Source organism: Acipenser ruthenus, chromosome 39 (genome assembly GCF_902713425.1).
Source record: "Acipenser ruthenus chromosome 39, fAciRut3.2 maternal haplotype, whole genome shotgun sequence".
NCBI classification, from domain to species: domain Eukaryota; kingdom Metazoa; phylum Chordata; class Actinopteri; order Acipenseriformes; family Acipenseridae; genus Acipenser; species Acipenser ruthenus.
In genome coordinates this window covers 5,740,251-5,761,291 of record NC_081227.1, presented here as the reverse complement: position 1 = coordinate 5,761,291, position 21,041 = coordinate 5,740,251, and the positions used below count along the sequence as shown (strand labels likewise).

The 21,041-nt window shown below is 41.0% G+C and overlaps 1 protein-coding gene across 2 annotated transcripts in view; it reads right to left on the bottom strand.

Moving 5' to 3' along the window:
• Positions 1-11,035: 11,035 nt before the first annotated feature.
• The window catches only part of LOC131707258 (kin of IRRE-like protein 3), a 159,458-nt gene continuing 149,452 nt past the window's right edge, over positions 11,036-21,041 (bottom strand). For both annotated transcript variants that reach the window (XM_059009571.1, XM_059009570.1), the window contains exons 13-15: positions 20,234-20,343; positions 19,213-19,299; positions 11,036-16,515 (exon numbers count right to left, since the gene is read on the bottom strand). In XM_059009571.1, the coding sequence (XP_058865554.1) occupies positions 16,045-16,515; positions 19,213-19,299; positions 20,234-20,343 (668 nt within the window). In that variant the 3' untranslated portion in view covers positions 11,036-16,044. The remainder of the gene's footprint in view (positions 16,516-19,212; positions 19,300-20,233; positions 20,344-21,041) is intronic.

Below are 21,041 nucleotides of genomic sequence, written 5' to 3'. Positions count from 1 at the left end.
TAGGGTTCAATGGGATGTGATCAATCATGACCGTTACTCAGAAATGCAATTTTCACCTTGCTGTGGTGAAAGGGAAATACAATCGTAAATGATCATGAATAAATAAATAAATCCAGCAGTAACTCAGAAGGCCGTGCTTGGGATTTGAAAGTGGGTTACGCTGCTTGTTAATGCTGTAGGTACGTTTACAGTTTGATTGTCCATTCCCCCCAAAACGTGTGGGGGGCAGCCTTACCCCTGGGGAAAATGCTGGCACTAGCTATTTTCACCACCGGAGGGCAGAAGCGTATTCTTTATCAGTTCCCAGCTTCAGGGACCCTAAACACAGACGGATTTTCAAGTGGTCACGACTGCCAAGGACGTTTTAGCAGTGTGGGAGTGGGATTAGTTTTGGGTTTGATGAAAATAGGTTGTGAAGCGAGTTTACACCCACCCAAAACACTAACGAGATTGAAGAAAAGCAACTACATACGTGTGTGTGTGTGTACAGTAAATACGGACTGGAGAGGAGGGCTATCGTGGACAATTATTGACCCGAGGGAAGACAGGGGTCTGTATTGTTATCGACAGGGGGGCTATAATGCCTGAACCTCAGGAGGTAACAATAGTCTTCCTGAGGGGCATTTCATTTTATTGTAAATATGACTTTACTGTAAATCCATAAATATTTACGATTCTTATCCGTTTTTCGAGTATGAATATCTTTTGGCACGAATATCTTAGTGCTGTACATATAATGAAATAATACTACTACAAGTGAAACAGGTCGCTCACATTTCTGGAGCAAAATAGGTTTCATGGGTGTGATTCGCCAAATATTTAGGTCGCAAATATTTATGGCCGTACAGTATTTTGTTTAAATATAGCTGAAACAGCATAAGTAAATAACTAAATAACAGAAATAAATAACATAAACTGTTTTTGAAGTTCTACCTCAATTTTTATTTATTTATTTATTTTATTTTTTGTAGTATGTTTTGTAATTCATTTTGTGTTAGGTCACAGAATCGCCGTTTTGCAGTTTTTTTTTTTTTTTTTTTTCATTCAGCCAGAGGAGCAGATTTAAAAAGAACACGCAGAGATTCGTAGGACAGAAAATAAGTCATCTCTATTAGTTGCACTGTTTGAAATGCGCGTCCTCACCTTTAAATGACAGCTTTGCATCAATGCACGTTGGCATTTGCGATATGAGGGTTCCTGTATATTGCTTGGGGTTGACCTTTATGTAAGGGAGTGAGAATGAGAGAGACACGCGAGCGAGACTAAACCAGACTAAACAGCTGTGCTATCCCCTCTGTACACCTCCTCCCGATAAACTCCTTTGAACCCACTTACTGTGGGGTACTGCTCAGTAACAGGTGGAGTGAGGAATCAGGGGAAGGGTTTTAATAACCCTCCGTTTAATGAGACAGCCTAGATAATTAAAAACCAACAGCTTTGTTATTGCTCCCACAACCAGTAGAGGGCACTGTTTAGCAAATAACTCCTGCTTGACCCGTCCTCCCAATACACTCCTAAAACATGAACCCAGCCGTTAGAATTCCCCTCTTATATGTGTTATTGGATATTAATTCTGGGACCAAAGTATTTTATTTCAGAGAAGGCAGTTTTTGTGACTGGCTCAAGTTATTTAAACTTCAGACTGTAATAGAAGGGCAGGCGTTTTCAATGCAGATCAGTAAAGCAGTACTGGGCTCTATTTGAATGATCTGAACAGCGATGCATCTACAGACAATCCAATCTTACAATATTAATGTGTCTCCGGTTCCGATCCAAACTAACCCGTGGGTTTGAGCGCTCCGCTGTTGCCACTCATGTTTCCAATCCTGTGTAGGTCTGGGAGGCTCTAACGGGTTCTGTGTAGATCTGGGAGGCTCTAACGAGTTATGTGTAGCACTGGGAGGCTCTAACGAGTTCTGTGTAGATCTGGGAGGCTCTAACGAGTTCTGTGTAGATCTGAGAGGCTCTAACGGGTTCTGTGTAGATCTGGGAGGCTCTAACGAGTTCTGTGTAGATCTGGGAGGCTCTAACGAGTTCTGTGTAGATCTGCGAGGCTCTAACGAGTTCTGTGTAGATCTGGGAGGCTCTAACGGGTTCTGTGTAGATCTGGGAGGCTCTAATGAGTTCTGTGTAGATCTGGGAGGCTCTAACGAGTTCTGTGTAGATCTGGGAGGCTCTAACGAGTTCTGTGTAGATCTGTGTAGAGTGTTTCATAGCTGGTATGATGAATACATTCTCCCCCTCTCTTTTAACAAAATGGCCCATCTTTAAATGACCGCTGTGCTCATGTGGAGCAGGGGTATAAAAGCACACACACATTGCTGTCGTTCTGTTAAAAAGCTATTTTATGTGAAAACCTCTATTTTTGACAGACTTTGCTAAATGCACTCAAACCAATCAAGCAATTACTGTTCATGTTCCAGCTCTGAATTCCTTGTGTGGAATGTGGCCTTCGATATAACACAGAAGACCTCTTGAATGCAGGAATGATCAATCATAAAAGCAGCATCAGTGCTTTTAAATGAACACCTCAGACCTCACTCCAATCACATAGCATGGGATGAGTTATTAACTCACGAGCCAATCAACACACATGGAATTGTCCTCATTGAACTACAAAATCCTTTTTAATTCACTGTAATAAAAACGACTTGGCCTATCTAAAAGAGTGCTTTCAGGTACAATAAATCTAATCTAATATGAGTCAGTTAACCCGAATACCATGTGCTGGTAGTGTTTTACTGGTAACTCAATGGGGAAGAAGGAATCACCCATTCATTATGATACGTTGCCTATGTAATGAAAGCATTATGACTCTTGCCAGAGACCAGTGATTCTTTAAAGCCCTTAATAGTCTAGTAAAAGCAATTCAGAATAATTACCTAAAGCTGAAATTGATTCTGCGCTAATTCCAATATATTAATGCTGTTTCAAGTTTATATATATATCCCTATTTGAGTGCTGCACCGCGGCACTGTTGGTAAACGCTCATGTTTTCTGTGAAATCAGCTGATTTATTGATTTGTTATATAACACACTCACATCAGCCTTACATATAATGTGATTGATGAGAAAACACAGGTTTTCCTGTGCAACATGTCTCCTGCCGTAGGCACCAGACGTTATGAGCTCCCTAAAGGTGTTAAATGGGGTTGACACTCCTCGGGGAGAAAATCGATGTCATCAGGGTCAAAGGGCGCAGTCACTTATCAAGAAGTGTCACCTCGACAAACAATTAAAACCGTCACGCTAATTGAACTCCATTAAAATGCCGATTCCCTGCAGTATATCAAGCGAATATGTTTCGGCTGATGCCTTCATCAGGGTTGTTCTGAAATGATACCATGGGACTGCAATGGATCACCAGTGTGAATTCCACTGTGATTCTCCTTCAGTGTCACAGGGGAAGCACTCCACTGGCGGTCGTTATCTGCGAGCCTCCAGCCCCACTTCATGCGCTGCAGCTCCTGGTTTTCATTGGAGATCCAGGTGCTAACCTGGGGGCTGCTTTGCTTCTCAGATCTGAGGAGATCAGAATCCAGTTCATATTGGATGCTGGTAACAGCTTAATACCTCACAGAGCATGTGAGTGATAGTGTTGCATCGTGTCCCTGTCCCGAGCAGTGAATCACAGGTTAAAACACCCTTTTTACTTTAATACCCGACTGATGTATGTTTACTGGCACGCAACGGCATATCTATCGGGAAGCTTTCACTAGCAGTGGTGAGGAAAATGGAATTTAAAAGGGTATGGAGATGGATTTTGAGAAACGCATTTTATAAATACATCAATACAGAGTGTTTCCCCTTTAAAAGTTTACCGTGTTACACCACGGTCAAAGTAAAGCACAGTCAGGAGAGTTAAATAACTTGGCACAGCACAGCACGGCTGTGGTGCTGAATGTCTAACCACGGTAAAGTACAGGAGATACTGGGAAACGCAAAAAAACTTGATTTACTATGGCAAACAGAGTGTTTGAAATGACTCCCCACAGGGCTGCACTGCCTCATCAGTATTGCTGAGGCTGATTTCATTGTGTTTGACTTAAAATGCATTAAATGTGACCAAGGAGGTGTCAGTTTAATTCCCCCCCGCCTCGTCTGTCTCTGTTGTCTGAGACAGGGGATGGGGGCTCTTTAATTAATCCCGGGCCTCTGCCACTGAATTGCATGGACAGGATCAGGGCAGATTGGCTGATAGTCGGGCAGTACCACTGTGAATACCGCTTTCTGACTGTTAATTACCACCGGCAGAGGAAAACAGACTCTTCAATTCTCCCAGCTTGGCGTTAGCGAAGGGTAATTCTTGCAACCAGGGCTGCCCTTATAAGTAACCCCAAGACCCACTCCAAAGCAAAGACCAGCAATCTTTACCTGTGGCCAGAATATTTTATGCTTGTTCACTTTTTAAAATACAACACACAAGGTGCTGTAGATGTATATTTAACAGTACCATACTAGATATATACAGTGCTTCTAACTTAATAAACAAATACATTTTAAGGTGTCCCAGAGTAAAAGCATAGTAAAGTGTAATAAAGCACAGGGATGGCATGGTAAAGCACAGGTAAGCATTGTAAAGCACAGAGGCAAACATGACGATCAATGATAGATTACAGCAAATGCATAGTAAACCATGGGAAAAGCATGGGGGAAAATCTGCAAAAATACTGTGCAATAAAAAAACCTACTTGTATATGTTGCTTTTGCAAGCAATAGTTAAGCGTGGTTTACTGACTTTGTGCAGGCTATCAATTAAATTTGCTAGCTGCAGAAGCTTCTCTATTGATTATGTTAGGTCTTGGGCTGTTGGCTTACCTTGTTCAGTTGCTGAGCCTCCACCCCCAGTGATGAGTCTTATATTAAATTAGTTGTCTCAGATCCCCAGTAGGAATGAATTTGCTGCAGGCTCTGTTCCCCATTACTGAGTTTATATTGAATTATTTGTATTAAATGCAAGCTGTCTTTATTGAATTTGCGAGACCCCCAGTACTGACCTCAGTGTTAAGATACTGTGTTGAATTTGCAGGCTCTCAGATCCCCAGTAAGTTCTCAGTTTTATACTTAATTTCAATTATTTTTGCATGTGGTTTGTTTTACATCCTTGCATCATTTTCTTATGACACTTTGTCATTTTACCAAATCAATGAACGTGCAAACAGACTTTAGGTTTTGAATTTATTGAATACGAGTTAAAACAATTTAACAGCAAGGAAGTGTTCACACATTATTGTCTTCATTATATTTATCATTTTCCGGGCATCGGATCGCTACCCATCACTGCCTTCACAGGTGCTTAAGACCTCATTTGAATTACATAATGGACTAATCATGCTGACATGCCTGTCTCCTTTGTTAAGGTGGAACTGAGAATTCTATATTTTAAGGAGGAACTGAGTCATTGTCAATGCAGGTGGGACGGCATGTATTTCTTAACTGATAAAAACGAATTATGTTTGATATGCCGTTATCAAGAGTTGGCTCATTATATAGTCAAAAGTTTCTCATTTTTAGAATGTCAGTGTAACAGGCAGTGTTGTGTGCCGTTACAGATTCTGTCACCTGACTCAAAGAAGAAGTTTAAAGGTCTATAACCACAAACCACACCTAGAGCATAGCGGATAAGACTCTCGCTTGCTGTGTGCATGGTTCCCGGTTCACACCCGACCTCCGCCTGGTGGCACATTTTGTTGAAATACTCAAAAGTAAATGTTTGCCAGTATCGTTATGTATGCATAACCAGAAGCTCCCAATGCCATGCTGTTTTATTTAGCTTTGTTAATGCATAGTATTGTAATTATTTTGCAATTAGATTCAATCTTTAAATACCATCATTAGCTACGCTATTTAAGCACAGTATTTATTCTTTTGATGTACAGACATTTTCATTAAAAAGGGGACGAAAAGTTGTATTGTATAACAGTTTTTTTTTTTTTGTAAAAATCTATTAAGGAGGTGTACCTGCTGTGAAAAATAATTCGATGGTTTATAGGATATAGATATTATCTGAAGAGGGATATTAAAGGAAAATTTCCAGGGGCAAAAAAAAACTAATAGTTCAGGAAGGTTCCTGGTAGAATGTTTCCTGACGTTCCAAAGAAGCTGTCAGTCCTTGGTTGTGCTAATTAATTTCATTGTAGAAATAGATATTTTTGGGGGGCGTTAACTGAAAACCGCATTGTGGTGTTTTACCATGTCAGAAAGCTATTGGGGTTCAAATAATATAGACCCAAACAGTATGAGACATGAATATAAGATGGCAGGACAAGGGCAGCTACAATGGTACGACCAATAGGTAGGATAACACAAGTAGACCTTGTGACAAGATAACCTCACCCCCAAACTGTCCACGCAGCTCAGCAGCGAGCAATCCTTCAAGATAGACCTACAGATGTCAGCAATAGAACTGAATAAATGACTGCATTGCAAAAACATCACTACCCATCCCTACTAGAAGTGAATACGCCAGAGAGTCTACCTTAGAAGGGTAGTAGAACATGCTAACACATTCATATTGTGACAATCCATTATTCTCGCAATGGTATGAAGTAATACACATGGGAATTCACTGCAGTGCTGTGATTTCACATCAGTACCAGTGTGCAGCAGTAACAGGACCATAGGCAGTATGAGTCCTAAAATAATCCATTGGGCTGCCATTGCTGGTAATGGTGTTAGGGCTATAATGGTATCCCAGTAGAACTGGAAATGCTTCACCTTTCTGTTCCATAGCAGTAACGGAGCAGCTGTGTAATTACATTGGAAACAGTTGTTTTTTTCGCTGTGAAGGATTAACCCCATTGATCTGGGGCTGCTGTATAAAAGGATTTTGCGGGTGGGTACAGATGGGCAACACCAGATGCGTAATCTACGATAACAGTTGTGTAAGGATGGGCATGCGGGTAAACAAACACACATACAAGAGATCATCTTACAGCCCAGTCTATTTGTTTACATCTGAGCAGACGGCACGGCTCTACAGAGGCAGATTTATGGGTCCCCAAGTGCCTCTCTTTGTTTCTCATTTTCAAAATCAAGAAGCTTAACAGTGAAATTTAAAGGAGGAATTAATGTGCTTCACAAATGTGAATAGATCTCCTGTTTGGACCGACAGTGCCTCTTGTAAATATCCCTCTGTTTACCGTGATGCGCATGAGTATTGACAACTCAGGGTTTAGGATAATCAGTCATTTTAATGTGAATCTGATTTATTAGATTCCATTAAATGAATGCAGACAACCTCTCAAGCCTTTGCGCGTTTATTAATAGAACAGTTTCCCATGCTAGAAGGATATCAGGGTCTAGTAAATCATCATTCAAAGACAGGGGACTGCGTTTGTTTTCCCTTAGCTTTTGACAGTATTTACAACCACTGTGGGCGATCCTGACGGCTGTTGATCCAGTATTGAATTTGAATAAGTCACCTGGCTTTACCCGCACCTGTAGAATCCTAATTGCCAGCTCCCTTTGTGTACGGCAGTAGTGTGAAGCAGGTGGGGACAGTTTAAGGATCATTGCATCGTGTTTATTTCTTTGGAATCGGAGAGCTGTCGAAAGGAACGGGCGATGCTGATTAACATGCAAGGGGGTGATAAAGATAGAAAAGCTCAAAGGAGAATGAAGGAAAGAAAGGGACAGGGAGGCGGGTTTTTATTATAATAAATAGATTTATTGGTATATCCATGCTTTGCGGCTCATGCAGAGCAGAACACAGGAAACACAGTAAGATATCAAATAAAACCGAGAAAATTAAAGAAAGGCAGGGTACAGCAGAGGACAGAATGTCCTGCAGAAGGGACATCTTCCCATGTACACACAGAGCAATTCAGCAACTGGAAAAGCTATTGAGAGCTGGAGGACAAACACAGACACAGACACACACACACACGCGGAGTGAAGGGAACTTCAGATCAGAGGGTAGAGAGGGGTCTGCAAGAGAGTTTTCTTTGAACTAAAATAGTGGTAAAATAAAATGATTCGCAATTCAGATATGTCAGTCGTACAGAACGATTAGTAATAGTAATATTTCTGTTTTAAAGGTGAACTATTTAAAAAAAAATACTGTAGAAATCACTATATTTTTGTAATGATGTACATACATTAATTACTAAATACATACTTGGATATTAATTTCCCTTCCATTATATAATTTATCTTTGGCCTTTTTGTCCTTGGTCCAAGTTGCCTGATCAAAACTGATGGTTATTTAAGTTATCTGTGTGTAATATCACAAATTAGCCACAGGGGGGCAGAAGTAGCACGTTGTTTAAACACTTCCAGTTATATAAGACTGCAGTTATATGATAGAAAGCTTCCATCTGAACTAAACCTAACCCGGAGAAATGTCCAACTACAACCAAATACAAACACAAAAGTGGTTATGTGCTCTGCTGTGAACCTTGCTGTTCTAGGACCTAGTTCGAAACCAACAGGGGCTGATGCAACATTTCCATTGGGCCAGGAAGCCTGGATACACATCCTGTCATTCGAATATCATGCTTATTTCAGTAACCGCTTTTAAACACTCGCCTCTCTAAGATACTGGCATACAGACACTTGGAGGTCGCTTTGGGGAGATTGATTTCTGACACTGGGGTGGACAGAGACCCATTCAGCATCGATTTGATTTGTTCTGGTGGAAACAAACAAGACTGATTTCAAATCGGTCCGGAATGGAAATGCAGTAAAAGTGAACCGTCTTGAAGTTCGTGACGGTTCAAGAGCTAAAATAACTGCATTTTCTAAATGAATAAATAAATGAATAAAGTTGCATTCATGTGCACCTGGCCACAGCTGTAGTGCATGTGCAGTGTTTCTGAATACACAAAGGATGCTTTCTTTGAATCCTGCAGTCAATACAGCTTTCTAATTCAGATGCTTTATAAAGCACTTTTGAATGTGTCTTTGTATGAAAAAGCACTATAGAAATGTAATTGCTAATGTTAATTACATATTGCCTTTCTTTACTGCAGTTTTGAGAACATTTCTTTTATGCGGTATACACTGGATTGCTGCCTAGTGAATCTACCAATACATACACTGAGGATTAATTATCTATGTATTCAGCTGAGAAACATCTGTCAAGCGTGTCGGGCTTTTATTAACGGCTAAATACTTCGCTGTCAATAGCCTTTTATATAAACAAGAATGCATGAGCAAAATGTGTGATGCAAATGTCTTACTGCTCGTGTCTGAATTCAGACCCTAGCCAGAAAGTGAGATCATGCTTATTTGAGTTATAAGTCACTCTGTGATACCTCTTGAGTCGTGGGTGTACAGAGAATTCAAAAACAGCAAACAGCTCTCTATCCAAGGAGAATCAGGATCCAACAGGATACTCATCAATCACTCGACATGCTTAATAAAGAAGAAAAGCAATTGATAAACTAGAAACTCACTATTTTAATAATTAGCTACGACATTGTCGCTTTCTCCTTCTGTATAGATGTATTGTATATGTGTTTTGTAAGTGAATTTGCTCTCTTCAGATGTAAAAGTCTAATGCTGTAGTGTTTAAGTGCATTACAATTATTATTATTATTATTATTATTATTATTATTATTATTATTATTATTATTATTATTATTTATTTTGGTAGTACCGATATTGGTAGTTGACATGACATTTTGCTAATTTGTTGAATCGTTTAGCTCAGCTCTGGCCCTGAATTTAATTTTGTTGGTGACATTTTAGAATAGGGCAGTCATTAAAGAGTAAGCTCCATCAAATTTCAATTTCTTAATAGTTTTTTTTAACTGACCTTTGCAATTATTGTGAGTAGTTCTAATTACCATCACTGAAGTACTGTGTTAAAATGTGTGTTAAATTGACTGAGTTCAGGAGTTCTAGTTGCCTGCTACAGATACAGGTAACATAGGCTAGATCAGCCAGGGTCTTTATAGAATTACGAGCCAGCGCCATCTAGTGGTCTGCCACTTTGGAAACACGTTTGCTGTAGTTTTCCTGGCACAACTGTGCACTTACAGACTGTATGTATGCAGTGGACAACCACAACTGAGCAGCAGCTCCAGAGCTTCTGAACCCCTTAACACAGAAAGAGACGCAGCGTTTGAGTAATCACACAAAAAAAAAAAACGATTCAGGACAGGTAAAACAAACAGCTACAGTACTTGCTCTTCAGAAAGCAATGCGTGTGGGAATTACCTGTTGTTTTCCCTGCTGACTTCTGAACAATGTACGGTTAATTCCTCACTGTCCCTGGCTGCAGGCAACAGGGCGTTTAGAGTCACGAAGTGGGCTTGATCCTCAAAGAGATACATGCATGCAATCCTGTAGCCTGAGCTTGCATAGGTGCATCTTTCTGAAAATCAAGAGCCCAGTGATCTGAGCCAAACTGACAGAAGATAGCAACACAGGATCGCGACCACTGCAAAAGAAATCTATGCACAAAATATCCTAACGTATCCCACCGCTGGGCTAGGGCCTCAGTTACAGAAAGTGGTTCAATGTGGTGTGTTTCTGGGACAGCTCATAAGCTCATTTGAAATGTAAATGCCAAAGCTGAAAAGCGATTCTTTCCACTTGTGCCGGACCTCATGCCTGCAGGTGTTTGGTTGCGTCCTACGGAGACTAAAAACCTGCGTCTGTAAAAAATGAGGCTACAAATACACCAGCAAATTTAATGATAAGGATTCATATCGCTTTTGTGAACTGCACCCTAAGGTTTCGAAGTTAAATTTCATATCGTTTAATAAATGGCAGCTGTTTTGAAATTAATTTTCTTCCAAAAACAGCTTGTCTTTTAACAAACGATAGCAGGGGAGGTGTAGTAAATATGATGCCTAAGTCTAGTGATGTATTATATATTTGTGCCGGGTTCATTTTACATTATGAGAGGCATCTCTTGGTGACCCCCCTCCCACACACACACGCTCTGCCTGCCACTCATCCTACCCTAGACACAATGAACATGGGAATGCTGTACTGTACTATAGTGCAATGTAAGTGTACTACACTGAGGACCACACATGGATTTAATGGAATCTGGCAAACAGTGCAGTAACAACAAGGTAGAGTCTTTTTCTCTTTTTCTTTGTTTCTCCAAATATACTTTACAGAGGATAAACATCATTGTTTCACAGACCAATACAGGCAAAATACAACATTTTTTTGTTTTTGTTATTATTATTATTTTTTTAAATACAAACTTAAATACAGAGAGGCACACTGAATGAAAATAGTGGTTTACTTTTTAATACACTTTTTATTTTTTTTTTTATTTTTTTTTTACAGTTACTGTTAATTGGTCATACTTACAACTTAGGTGCAGGATTTGAGGAGGCTGTCTTGCCCAAAAGTTGACCCAGAGAGTCAATGACAAGTCTGGGGGAATGTGGACCTCGTTCTTTTGGCTTCCAAGCTTTATGTGAAAGGTTACATTTCAGTAACTTGGCCATTTAATCGGGATAACAGCCTGTGAGGCCTACATTACATAAGTTTCATATACAGAGGAAAGATTACACTGCCACATCCAAATCACTACTGGATTAAATCCCCAGGTCTTTCACAGAGCTTAAAGCTTCTACGTAATCACAATGTGTAAACCACACATTTCACAAAGTGCTGACCTAGGTACAGTAAAGTGCTGATTTTAGCATGGATTCTAATATTCAAAATGTGTGCAGTGGCTTTTTCATCCTTTATCGAAAATAACCAGAGATTAAAAAAAACAAAAAAGGGTTATCACGAAACAGAAATGGAGCATCCCATTCATTCTCGTGTTCCTTCTTCTACTCAAGCCAGTCTCTCCTTGGTTGCTTCCCACTTGAATGCACAATATGGCACATGCACCCCTGTTGATTACCCTTCAGCATGCACACTAGTAGACTCTTCAACGAGAAGTCTTTTTTCTGCGTCTCAAATGAGTTTTGACTCACGATTCGGTTCTTTTAAGGTCAGGCCATGTTGACTGTAAGTTTACAATACAAGGCCCATCGCTCTTCTCAACATTTCACGATACTCTGATGTGGAAGTCACCGAAATACAGAAGGATCCCAGTACGCACTGTATGTCACCAGTTTGGTTCCCTAGTGGTAAAGTGCGAATCATCTTTTAGTGGCTCAATTGAAAAAGGCTTCTAGTCAAAAAACTTGTTGGTTCCTTTTTGCATTTCTACAATGATGCATACCAGGGGTAGTTTGCTACAGAACAGTATAAATGCTTTTTGATTCGGGAGCCTCCAGCAATGAGTTAGCATTGAGCACAGTAAGAGGGAGCTGGATTGAGCAGTTCTTTTTGTTTAGATCGGGTGTATGACTAAGGAATGCAGACATCTGGTGTTTAACTAACCTTCTAAAATCCTGATGTATAAAAGGATTCATTGTTTTCCATTTAGATTCATTCCTCCAGTGAGTGCTTATGATAAATATGGTGCTTGTGACACTAGGCAACTCATAAAACAGCAGGCGTTATAAATTATTAATCCATTCGGTTTACTAACAGCAATGTTTTTCAAGGCGGAAGAGGAGCCCATTACATACAGAGCTGCACAAAAACGGATGGATTTGCAAGATCCTAAAGGATAAGAACTTTAAAAGAAAAAAAACAGTGTCATCCATTTGTTGTGACAAAAAAGGAAGCGTGTGCACACCAGGTGCACCAAGAGTGGATGATTCAATCAACTTACTGTATATACCGCCTATTACTGCAGTAAGCAGCCCCCCCCCCCCCCCTCCCCATTCAGCTAGTATAGAGACCATTCGTCACACTGGAATTCGGTCTTGCACATCGTGAGGAGACTGCTTTGGAAGTAGAAGGAATCGAGAATGGGAGTAGATCAGTTTAGCATGTCCCCTGATACAATCAAAGAAAACAGCCCTTAGCCACTGTGTGCAGACTGCTCTCCCTTGGAAAGTGCCCTGTTTAAAGAATCTGTCCCCTCCAATGTGGCGGCCAAGTACGGCTGCATTCTAGTTGGCAAAAGGAAGAGCCAACGGTATATGCAGATTCAAGAGGTGAACAGATCCTTCTGATTGTCAATACCATAACACCATGCCGAATGAAGTGTTCTATTTAAAATATAAAAAATGATCCCCAGAATTCTAAATTATATACACAAAGCATTGCTAATATTTACTGAGTGCCTAGGCGGAATGTATAGAATTCCTTTTTTTATGTTCTTTTGCTAATGGATTTTAACCCATTATACAGCTGAACTTCTACTACTCAAGTATAAAACTGATTGAAATGTCTTAAACACATGAAAGTGCACACAGCAAGAATCCACTCCTTATTGACACTGTTCAACAGGAGGCTGTTAGCACAAGAACTGTCTGCCTCCGGTGTGAGACGCATTGCCCTCACAGAGCACGGAAGGGGACCTGTGTCTTCTGAGCAGCACCAGAACTCATCCGTATCGTCTGCGTGTCTAAACAGCGTTGCCATGACATCCATGGTCCGCCATGACCTCACTTTCTGCACGAAGGTTCTGGAATCAAATGCTGGCCAATAAACCAAAGCAAACCACTGTCTGAGGTCCACTGTCTTATGCAGGGAACGTTCACCTAAACACCTAATGCAACTGTTCTGTGTATAGTTGGTGTGGGCAAGGAGGGTTTGTTTTGTACTGTACTTGCTTAGAAGAATCTGGCATTATGAGCTGTATAGCGATGACATCAAACTGTGAGGGAGAAATGTTCACGCTACATTGACTGTAATGGTAGGAAGAACTTAGCTGTGCCAGAGAATTGGTGGACCATGCAAACTAAAATCAAGGTCCTATAAGCAGCCAGCGTTTGAAGTCTGTGAGGTCTGAAAAGGGTTTGTTCTTTCTGTCCTCAGCTACCTGGAGTTCATTTGACCCCGACACTTGTACTGATTCCATACCTATTGTTCTTTGTCTATAACACACATGGATTTAGATTTCTCAACACTGCCAGCTTCAATGCAGAACGGCAACACTCCATGACTTTGCACTGAAGACCCGAATGTGAAGGAGCTATGCTCTCTGCTGTGTTTGAAATGGTGGCACCATTTCACAGGAAAACAACACAGTACAACAGACATTTTCTTGTAAATGATTAATCCTTAGAGTAACTTGCCTGGCTGTTCAGATTTATTGTTGTGCATGATAAACATATTTAGTGTTGCATCCATACTCTAGTTGCCTTGACTTCCTATTATGTATGCTTTAATATGTTCGTGACTGCAAAACTGAGTTACAGTCTGTATAGAGACCACAGTGATTTATCACAATCCACTTCGCTATTGTGCGTACCTCTAGCAATGGTTATACTGTATTATTGCATGTTACTTTAGTTGTCACACAAACATGCATCACAGTATGTGAGAAATCTGTAACAGTGCATTTTTCTGTTTTGGTTTAAGCGTCTGTCCTGTGGTATGAGATTTCTATTGTGACTCCTCAATACAGATATTCTTCAGCTGGAAACACTGAGTGTGCAATGGTTTTATTCAGAAGGAAGTACTTTCTGTACCACATGTTGCTGGACTCTAACAGAACCAAATGGGGGATTTGCTGCCACCATACAACAGTCCTTACCCTTTGCCAGATAATCAAAATGTACATCTTCTGATTGGTCGCTCATTTTGTTGCATCACAATTCAATCTCTATGACAGGGAACCCTCCTAGCTCTCTTGTGATTGGCTGTGACGGGATGTAGCTGTTTAATAATGTATTTCAGGGGAGAGTGTTTAGGCTGCATTAGCCAGAAATGTCCCTTAATTAACTATCCAATCAGGAGAGGTGAGAGGTGGGATTAACAATTTAAAAGAATAAGAGGAAACATCATTAATCTTATGAAAGACTGCACTTTCGAGAGTCACACAGCTGATAACATTCCACCTGTCAGTTCCCTAGAGCAGAAACCAGCTCCTCACTGGACTGTGCATACAGATGAGTGGAAGCTTTCTTGCATCTGTCTGTTGTCCCTTCCGGTGTCTACTAATACTGGTCCCTTGGGAAACACAGCATCTCAAGCACAATTCCACCATAAGAACAATAGGGGAGTTCTTGAACTGTTAGAAGTTTCCAACAAAAGAACCAATCTTATTGGCCTGCACAATGCAAACATGGAGAACAGGAGAGCTCTCGTCAGTGGTATCCCTTGGTCAACCCAGAGTAACATCAACCCCAGATGGCAGTCCAGTTATAGACACCTTTGCTGCCCAAAGTGTGTGCTCCGGTCCAGACTGTTGGCGTTGAAGCTTGACAATGTATCCTGAAGGCATGTATACCCATTTATTTTTATGGGATCTTGAAAAGTCCATCTTTTTGTTTGTTTCACATACTGTACAATAAATTAACAATAAAATAAATAGTGAAGAAAGGGGTATTCTGGCTAAATGAGACTGCCTGCCTTGGGTTTCTTACTGAGAGGTCCAGGTTAAACCATTTAGTAAGTCCATTGGTGATACACTCCAGCTTCACTACTAGGCCAGTTAGCATGTTTCTGTAAAATGAATCTCAATTAACTCCCAGAAGTATTTGTGCTTCAAAATAACCAGAATTTTGATCTGTACAAGAAAAAAATGGCATGAGTTTGAAATGGAAACCTTCCAAAATCCTACGAGGATTTAAAATGGCAAAAGAAGTGGATTCAGGTGTCAAAACGTTCACAGGGTGTCAGAAACGCTGTGAAAAATGCAACGCAAATTAAAGTTTGAGAATTACTTTCCGAAAGGTCTTCAGTTTCAAAGGGGGGGAGTGGGGGTGCCTGGTCAGAATGTAGAAATCTTGCACTGACAGTAATGACACTTCTACTGGGACAAGATAAAGCACAGAACTTCAGACAGAAACCAGAGCTCAGTGCAGGATTCTTCAGGAAGCCCATTCTCAAGAGTGCATGTGATCAGGAGGTGGAACCGCTTGACCATCGCAGGGGACACTGGGCTATTCTAGGCAGGGTGGCAGTTCTGGGCAACGATGCCTCCTTAATAAGAAAACATACAAAAAAAAAAAGATATATCAATGATGTGCTTTTAAAGAGGCTCCGCTTTCTCCTCAACAAGTCCTTAGGAATAGGACACCTTGACCGTGGCGAACCCCAGCAGCAAAGGGGTTGCTACACATGCGTCTGCATGCGTTTCTGCAGGGGCCGCGTGAGGTCAGAGTTCTGTGAGGAGGACTGGGAGTAGTGGGAGGAGGAGGAGGCCGAGGCCTTGCTGGCCTTGTCGAACTGCACGTAGCCTTCCTGCTTGCTGCAGCTGCTGACGCTGCTGTCGCACTGCGTGTCGAGGAAGGAGCTGGAATCGCTGAGCGAGCCCCGCTGGAACTCCCGCTCACACAGCTCGATGGAGCTGCTGCCCATACCGAGTACAAAGCGCTGGCTGTAGTCGTAGAGGCGGTTGGGGCCGGTGCCCAGCGTGGTGTAGATGTTGGTGAAGGACATGCCCGTGGGCACCCTCTGCTTGCCCGTCGTGGCGGCTGTCGTGGAGCTCCGCAGTTCCGTTGTTTGGTTGGCCGCCAGGGAGATGGTGGGAGTGGAGTGGTGCTCTTTAAACGTGTTCACGCTGTAGTAGCCGTTGGTCGGATCCTGTTGTGTTTTCCCGGGAATAAAAGAAGGAGAAAAAACAGAAAGAAAAGCACTTTAATTTGAGAGTCAGCAAGGACAACCCATTTTAATTAGGGGCACACATAATATTTATCTTTACGTTTACATTTATAATTTGTTTTAAACTACAGTGTTATCAAATACATTTTTTAAAATCAATTATAAAGGGCAAAATCACACTGATATCTTTTAATATTTCACTTTCAACTACAGAGCTTGCTAACAAGACATAGTTGCTGCAACAGTATGTACAGGATAAGCTTAATTTTGCAATTGTAATGCACAGATATTAAAAGAACATAAAAAAGCTAATTTATCAGCCGTGTACAGCATGCTGTTTTTGTACCTTGTCTTGTGGTTTATTTTTTTGTGTGCAATGATTTTCTTTATACACCCTGGAGTCTTTTAATAAAGCCTAGCTCAGACGGGGTCAGGCTATCATAAATGAATTCTTGAAAACGGAGATAAATAAAGTAAACAAACAGCTTCATAAATGAAGTTAAACAATCTCTAAATGGCTAGGCAACATGAAGCAAGAAGTCTGCACAAACACCTGCTGATCCAGTTAGCAACAAATTAGACAGCCTTGATAAATCTTGAGCTGCGTCAAAAAGTCAAACTGTTTAAAAAAAAAAAAAAAAAAAAAGTTTGACAAATTTGCTGCTTTCTGCAGTCGTGCAATCTTGACTGGAGACATGCTTTGCAACAACCCACATGTTATAATGCTTGGTGCATCTGAACTGCCTGCAGTTGGGTATTCATGTGACAAATTAAAAGGCCCATAGCTCTACAAATGTATGCAATAAAAATAATAACAAATCTCTAGTAAAAGCTGCCATCGCCTTTTGTGGGTGTTTATTTTTTGCTAGTGTAACTCAGAAGCCTATTAAGAACAACTACAAAGACAGTGGTGTCGTTTGTACACCAGCATCACCAGGAGGTGTGATGTTAATCACTGGAAGTTGGCATAACTATGACAGCCTAAGAAAATGTTTCATTATCCCTGATGATTAAACATCTAAGAGCTGGGAAGAAAGCAGCAGTGGAAGTGCAGAGATTCGGGGACGGGGATGCAGCGATCAGCGACGATCAAAAAGAAAAAGAAAAAGAGAGAGCGGTGACGCACCGTCAGCAAAATCAAAATGAGGTGATGAAAGCGCACACTGGGAGGAGGAAAGGAAAGGCACAGCACTGTGGAAAAGATTGCCATTTCAGCCCTAATTGCGCTCAGCAAGCCTGGTTGCTTTGTCTGCTTTTAAAAGCACAGAAAATGACACATCCCTGCTGAAGCCCTTATAGAATCCATGCATTTATGAAGCAGTTTCTCAGAAAATCTCAGATGTATTTTTTGTGCATCAGTCTAAGCTAGGCTTAGACATGATCATAACTTAAAAATGCAAAACGTGAGACCAAGTAGAAACAAACCTAATGGGAATATCTAGTGATTCTTCAGTGCCGAGCAAAAGTGAAGCAGGACTTGATATAATAAATCCAGTTGTGGCACATTTCTCCTGTATGTCTGTCTTCATCAACTAGAAAAGCAGTGCATTTTTATGAAAGCTGCCTTGTTAAAGTGTATAAATATTGTTCTTTGCTTCTGTGCTGCTTCTAATTAAATTGGCTACGCTGCTGTGCCCAAAAGAAAATTCAATTAAACAGAGCAATTTCCGATCTATCAAGGATGTGTCTGGCTTGCATGCAATATTATGCATTCAGGTTTGGTGCATTTCTAACCAGCATCACTGAATGCTTTTAATGATCTGTTGAACTCCACCTGCTCCATGGGTAGAAGGTATATTTAAATGACCAAATTAATGGCAAATCTAAACACTCCAATCCTACAGCAGACCCCATTCAAATCTCTCTCTCTCTCTCTCTCTCGCTCTCTCTCTCTCTCTCTCTCTCTCTCTCTCTCTCCTATTAAGTGATGGTAATACAAGTATCAATATAAGTACTCAGGCTGGGGAAAAACGCCTACAGGATTTATACAGTGGTAAAGGACAGCAGTTTTGACATCTGTTACAGTTTATTAAAAATACAGCCTTTCATCACCTGAATCCCCACATTTAGAATACATAGAACAGACACACAGAGTAACGTTATTTTTTTGTGAAACTTTCAAGACATCGTTGGGAAATGATTCAGCAACAAGAGGCCATGGGTCTGTCCGTAATGCCCCCTTCGTTTTTAGTGTGCAGTTTAACAAAGGCAAGTATTTCACTTCACTGAGTAAACAGTCATGTTATGACCAGAAAAGGCAATTCGGAAGACTTTAATGGAAAATGATTGGTTTTGGTTGAATGGATGTGCTCCATGTACAGTATTTGCATCTCTGTTTTAAACCGTTTAATTGCAAAACCTTTTTATTTTTCATTTTGAAATGATGTTAGAACGTGCTTGACTGAGGTGTGTGGAATGGACCGCTGCAGTAGGGTGATGGTATTTAAACCCATCGCTATTTAGATCATTCCAATAATAATCTCGGTAAGTTACAACCAGCCTAGCTTTATGTGATGAACTTTAATAAATTAAGCTTCATTACCAAGTCCTAATGTTCATGAATGCTTAGTTCTGAACGCTCATGAAATATTCAGGCATATTCCTGAAGAATCCACCAGTAGTGACAGCCGTGCTCCAGCAGGCCTCCCTGTATCACCTCTCAGGGGTGTGCACACCCACCTTGATGTGCTGGTAATCCTTCTCCTCTTCCTGCAGAACCTCCAGCTGCTTGAGGACTGACTCCTGCTGGAACTCCCCTCTCTCAATCTGCAAACATAACGGGAGGCAATAAAGAGCCAACCAGAAGGATATCTTTATCCACATGTTGTGGGTCACTACCAGAATGGGTCATGTATCTGATGCAATTCCACAACCTCCCTCCCTGTCTTTGGAGAACACCTCTCATGATTTGTTTTCTGACCGTCCCGTTGCTGTTTAAATAAAAAGTCCCTCTCACCAATATAGGGAGAAACACAGAAGACAGTGACAGAAGGCAGCGAAGGTTTAGAAGTCAGAAGCGTCCGCCAGGACTTTCACACCCTGTTCCACCACTGCTAGGTTTCGTACAAAGCGACAGATTTCTAAAGCTGGCGTATGACACTTTTGAAAGACTATGGCAGCTGTAGCTATTCTAAGATTGCAATTTCAATATTGATTTTTTTTTAAACACCAGCGAGTGGAGCTCCGACAGGTTCTCATCACTGACTGCAGCCGGATTAAGGAATATGAAGATATCATCAGATCTTAGAGACTGCGCCTAGCCTTGGCTGATCCTCTAAAGGAAAGCTGTTGTATCGTCACATCAGTCCAGCAGGTGGTACAAAAGGGCAGAGTGAACGCAATTATTATTTACAGTATTAAAATGATCCAGAATATTGTGTCTCTGTTCTACCACACTGCTGCAGAACCATAACATTATCCAGCACAGACATTCATATTTTAAATCCGAACTACCACCAGTACAACTGAACCAGAACACACAAGGAAAGAAATATGTGTATTTGAATATATACAGCACACTGTTCTTGGGGCTTTAAAATGTGATATTTGAAGAAAGTCAGGGTGTAATTCAATGTCTGCTATGTACTGTGCATGATGCTGCTTTGCTAGAGTAGTATGAATGAGGTGCACGTTGTCTAAGGGATGTGCTCCATCCAGGCTGCACATTCATGAGTGTTACACATGGTGCAATATCACCTACCATGAGCTGCTTGATGGCAGTGTGTTCCTCTGTCTCTCTGGCCGCGTTGTGATCCTTGTGTACGATTTCCACGCGGATATCGTTCTTTGCAGAGACAACACCTTTCAGATCTGAAAGGGAAGCAAATGCAATGTGTTGGTAAAATGTGTTAAATACACCGGGAAAGCCAACTGCCCCATCACAGACAAGCCCAACACCTGCTTTCCCAAATCAAGAGCTGCACATTTACTGAAGTAGGTGAAATTAGACTTTGTTTAAAAAAAAAACGAAAATAATAATATATATTTTTAAGCATTTAAACCGTTTGTGTAAATCCAAAAAAAGTTATTTTTTTCACTTATATACAGTATATATATAGACACACACACGCACACACACACGCACATGCACGGACACACACACACACACACACACACCACCTGTTGCTTGCTTGAGCGTGAATCATGTTTCTTGTACCAAAGTCGTACAAATATGAAACAAACATACCCTTCAAAGGCTCAACTGCGCTCCTTCATGTGTGAGCTAAGTTATGCTTGACAGCCCCCTATACTTTTGTAGGTGATCCTGTAGCATCACTGGAAGTCACTGCCACACCACCTTCCTTGTATTCTGATCATGTCATTTTTCTGAAGCTAAGCGAGGATGGGCCTCATCAATATTTGAATGGGAAAGCTTCATGCCAGCTGTGCTGTGGTGTGTGAAGGACTGTTGGTTTTGTCAGTAGGTGGTACAATCCCCTGTGGCTTAAAGTCAAATTCCTCCTCGCTCTGCTGCAGGATACCTTATTATCCCCTGCTGGTGAGCACCG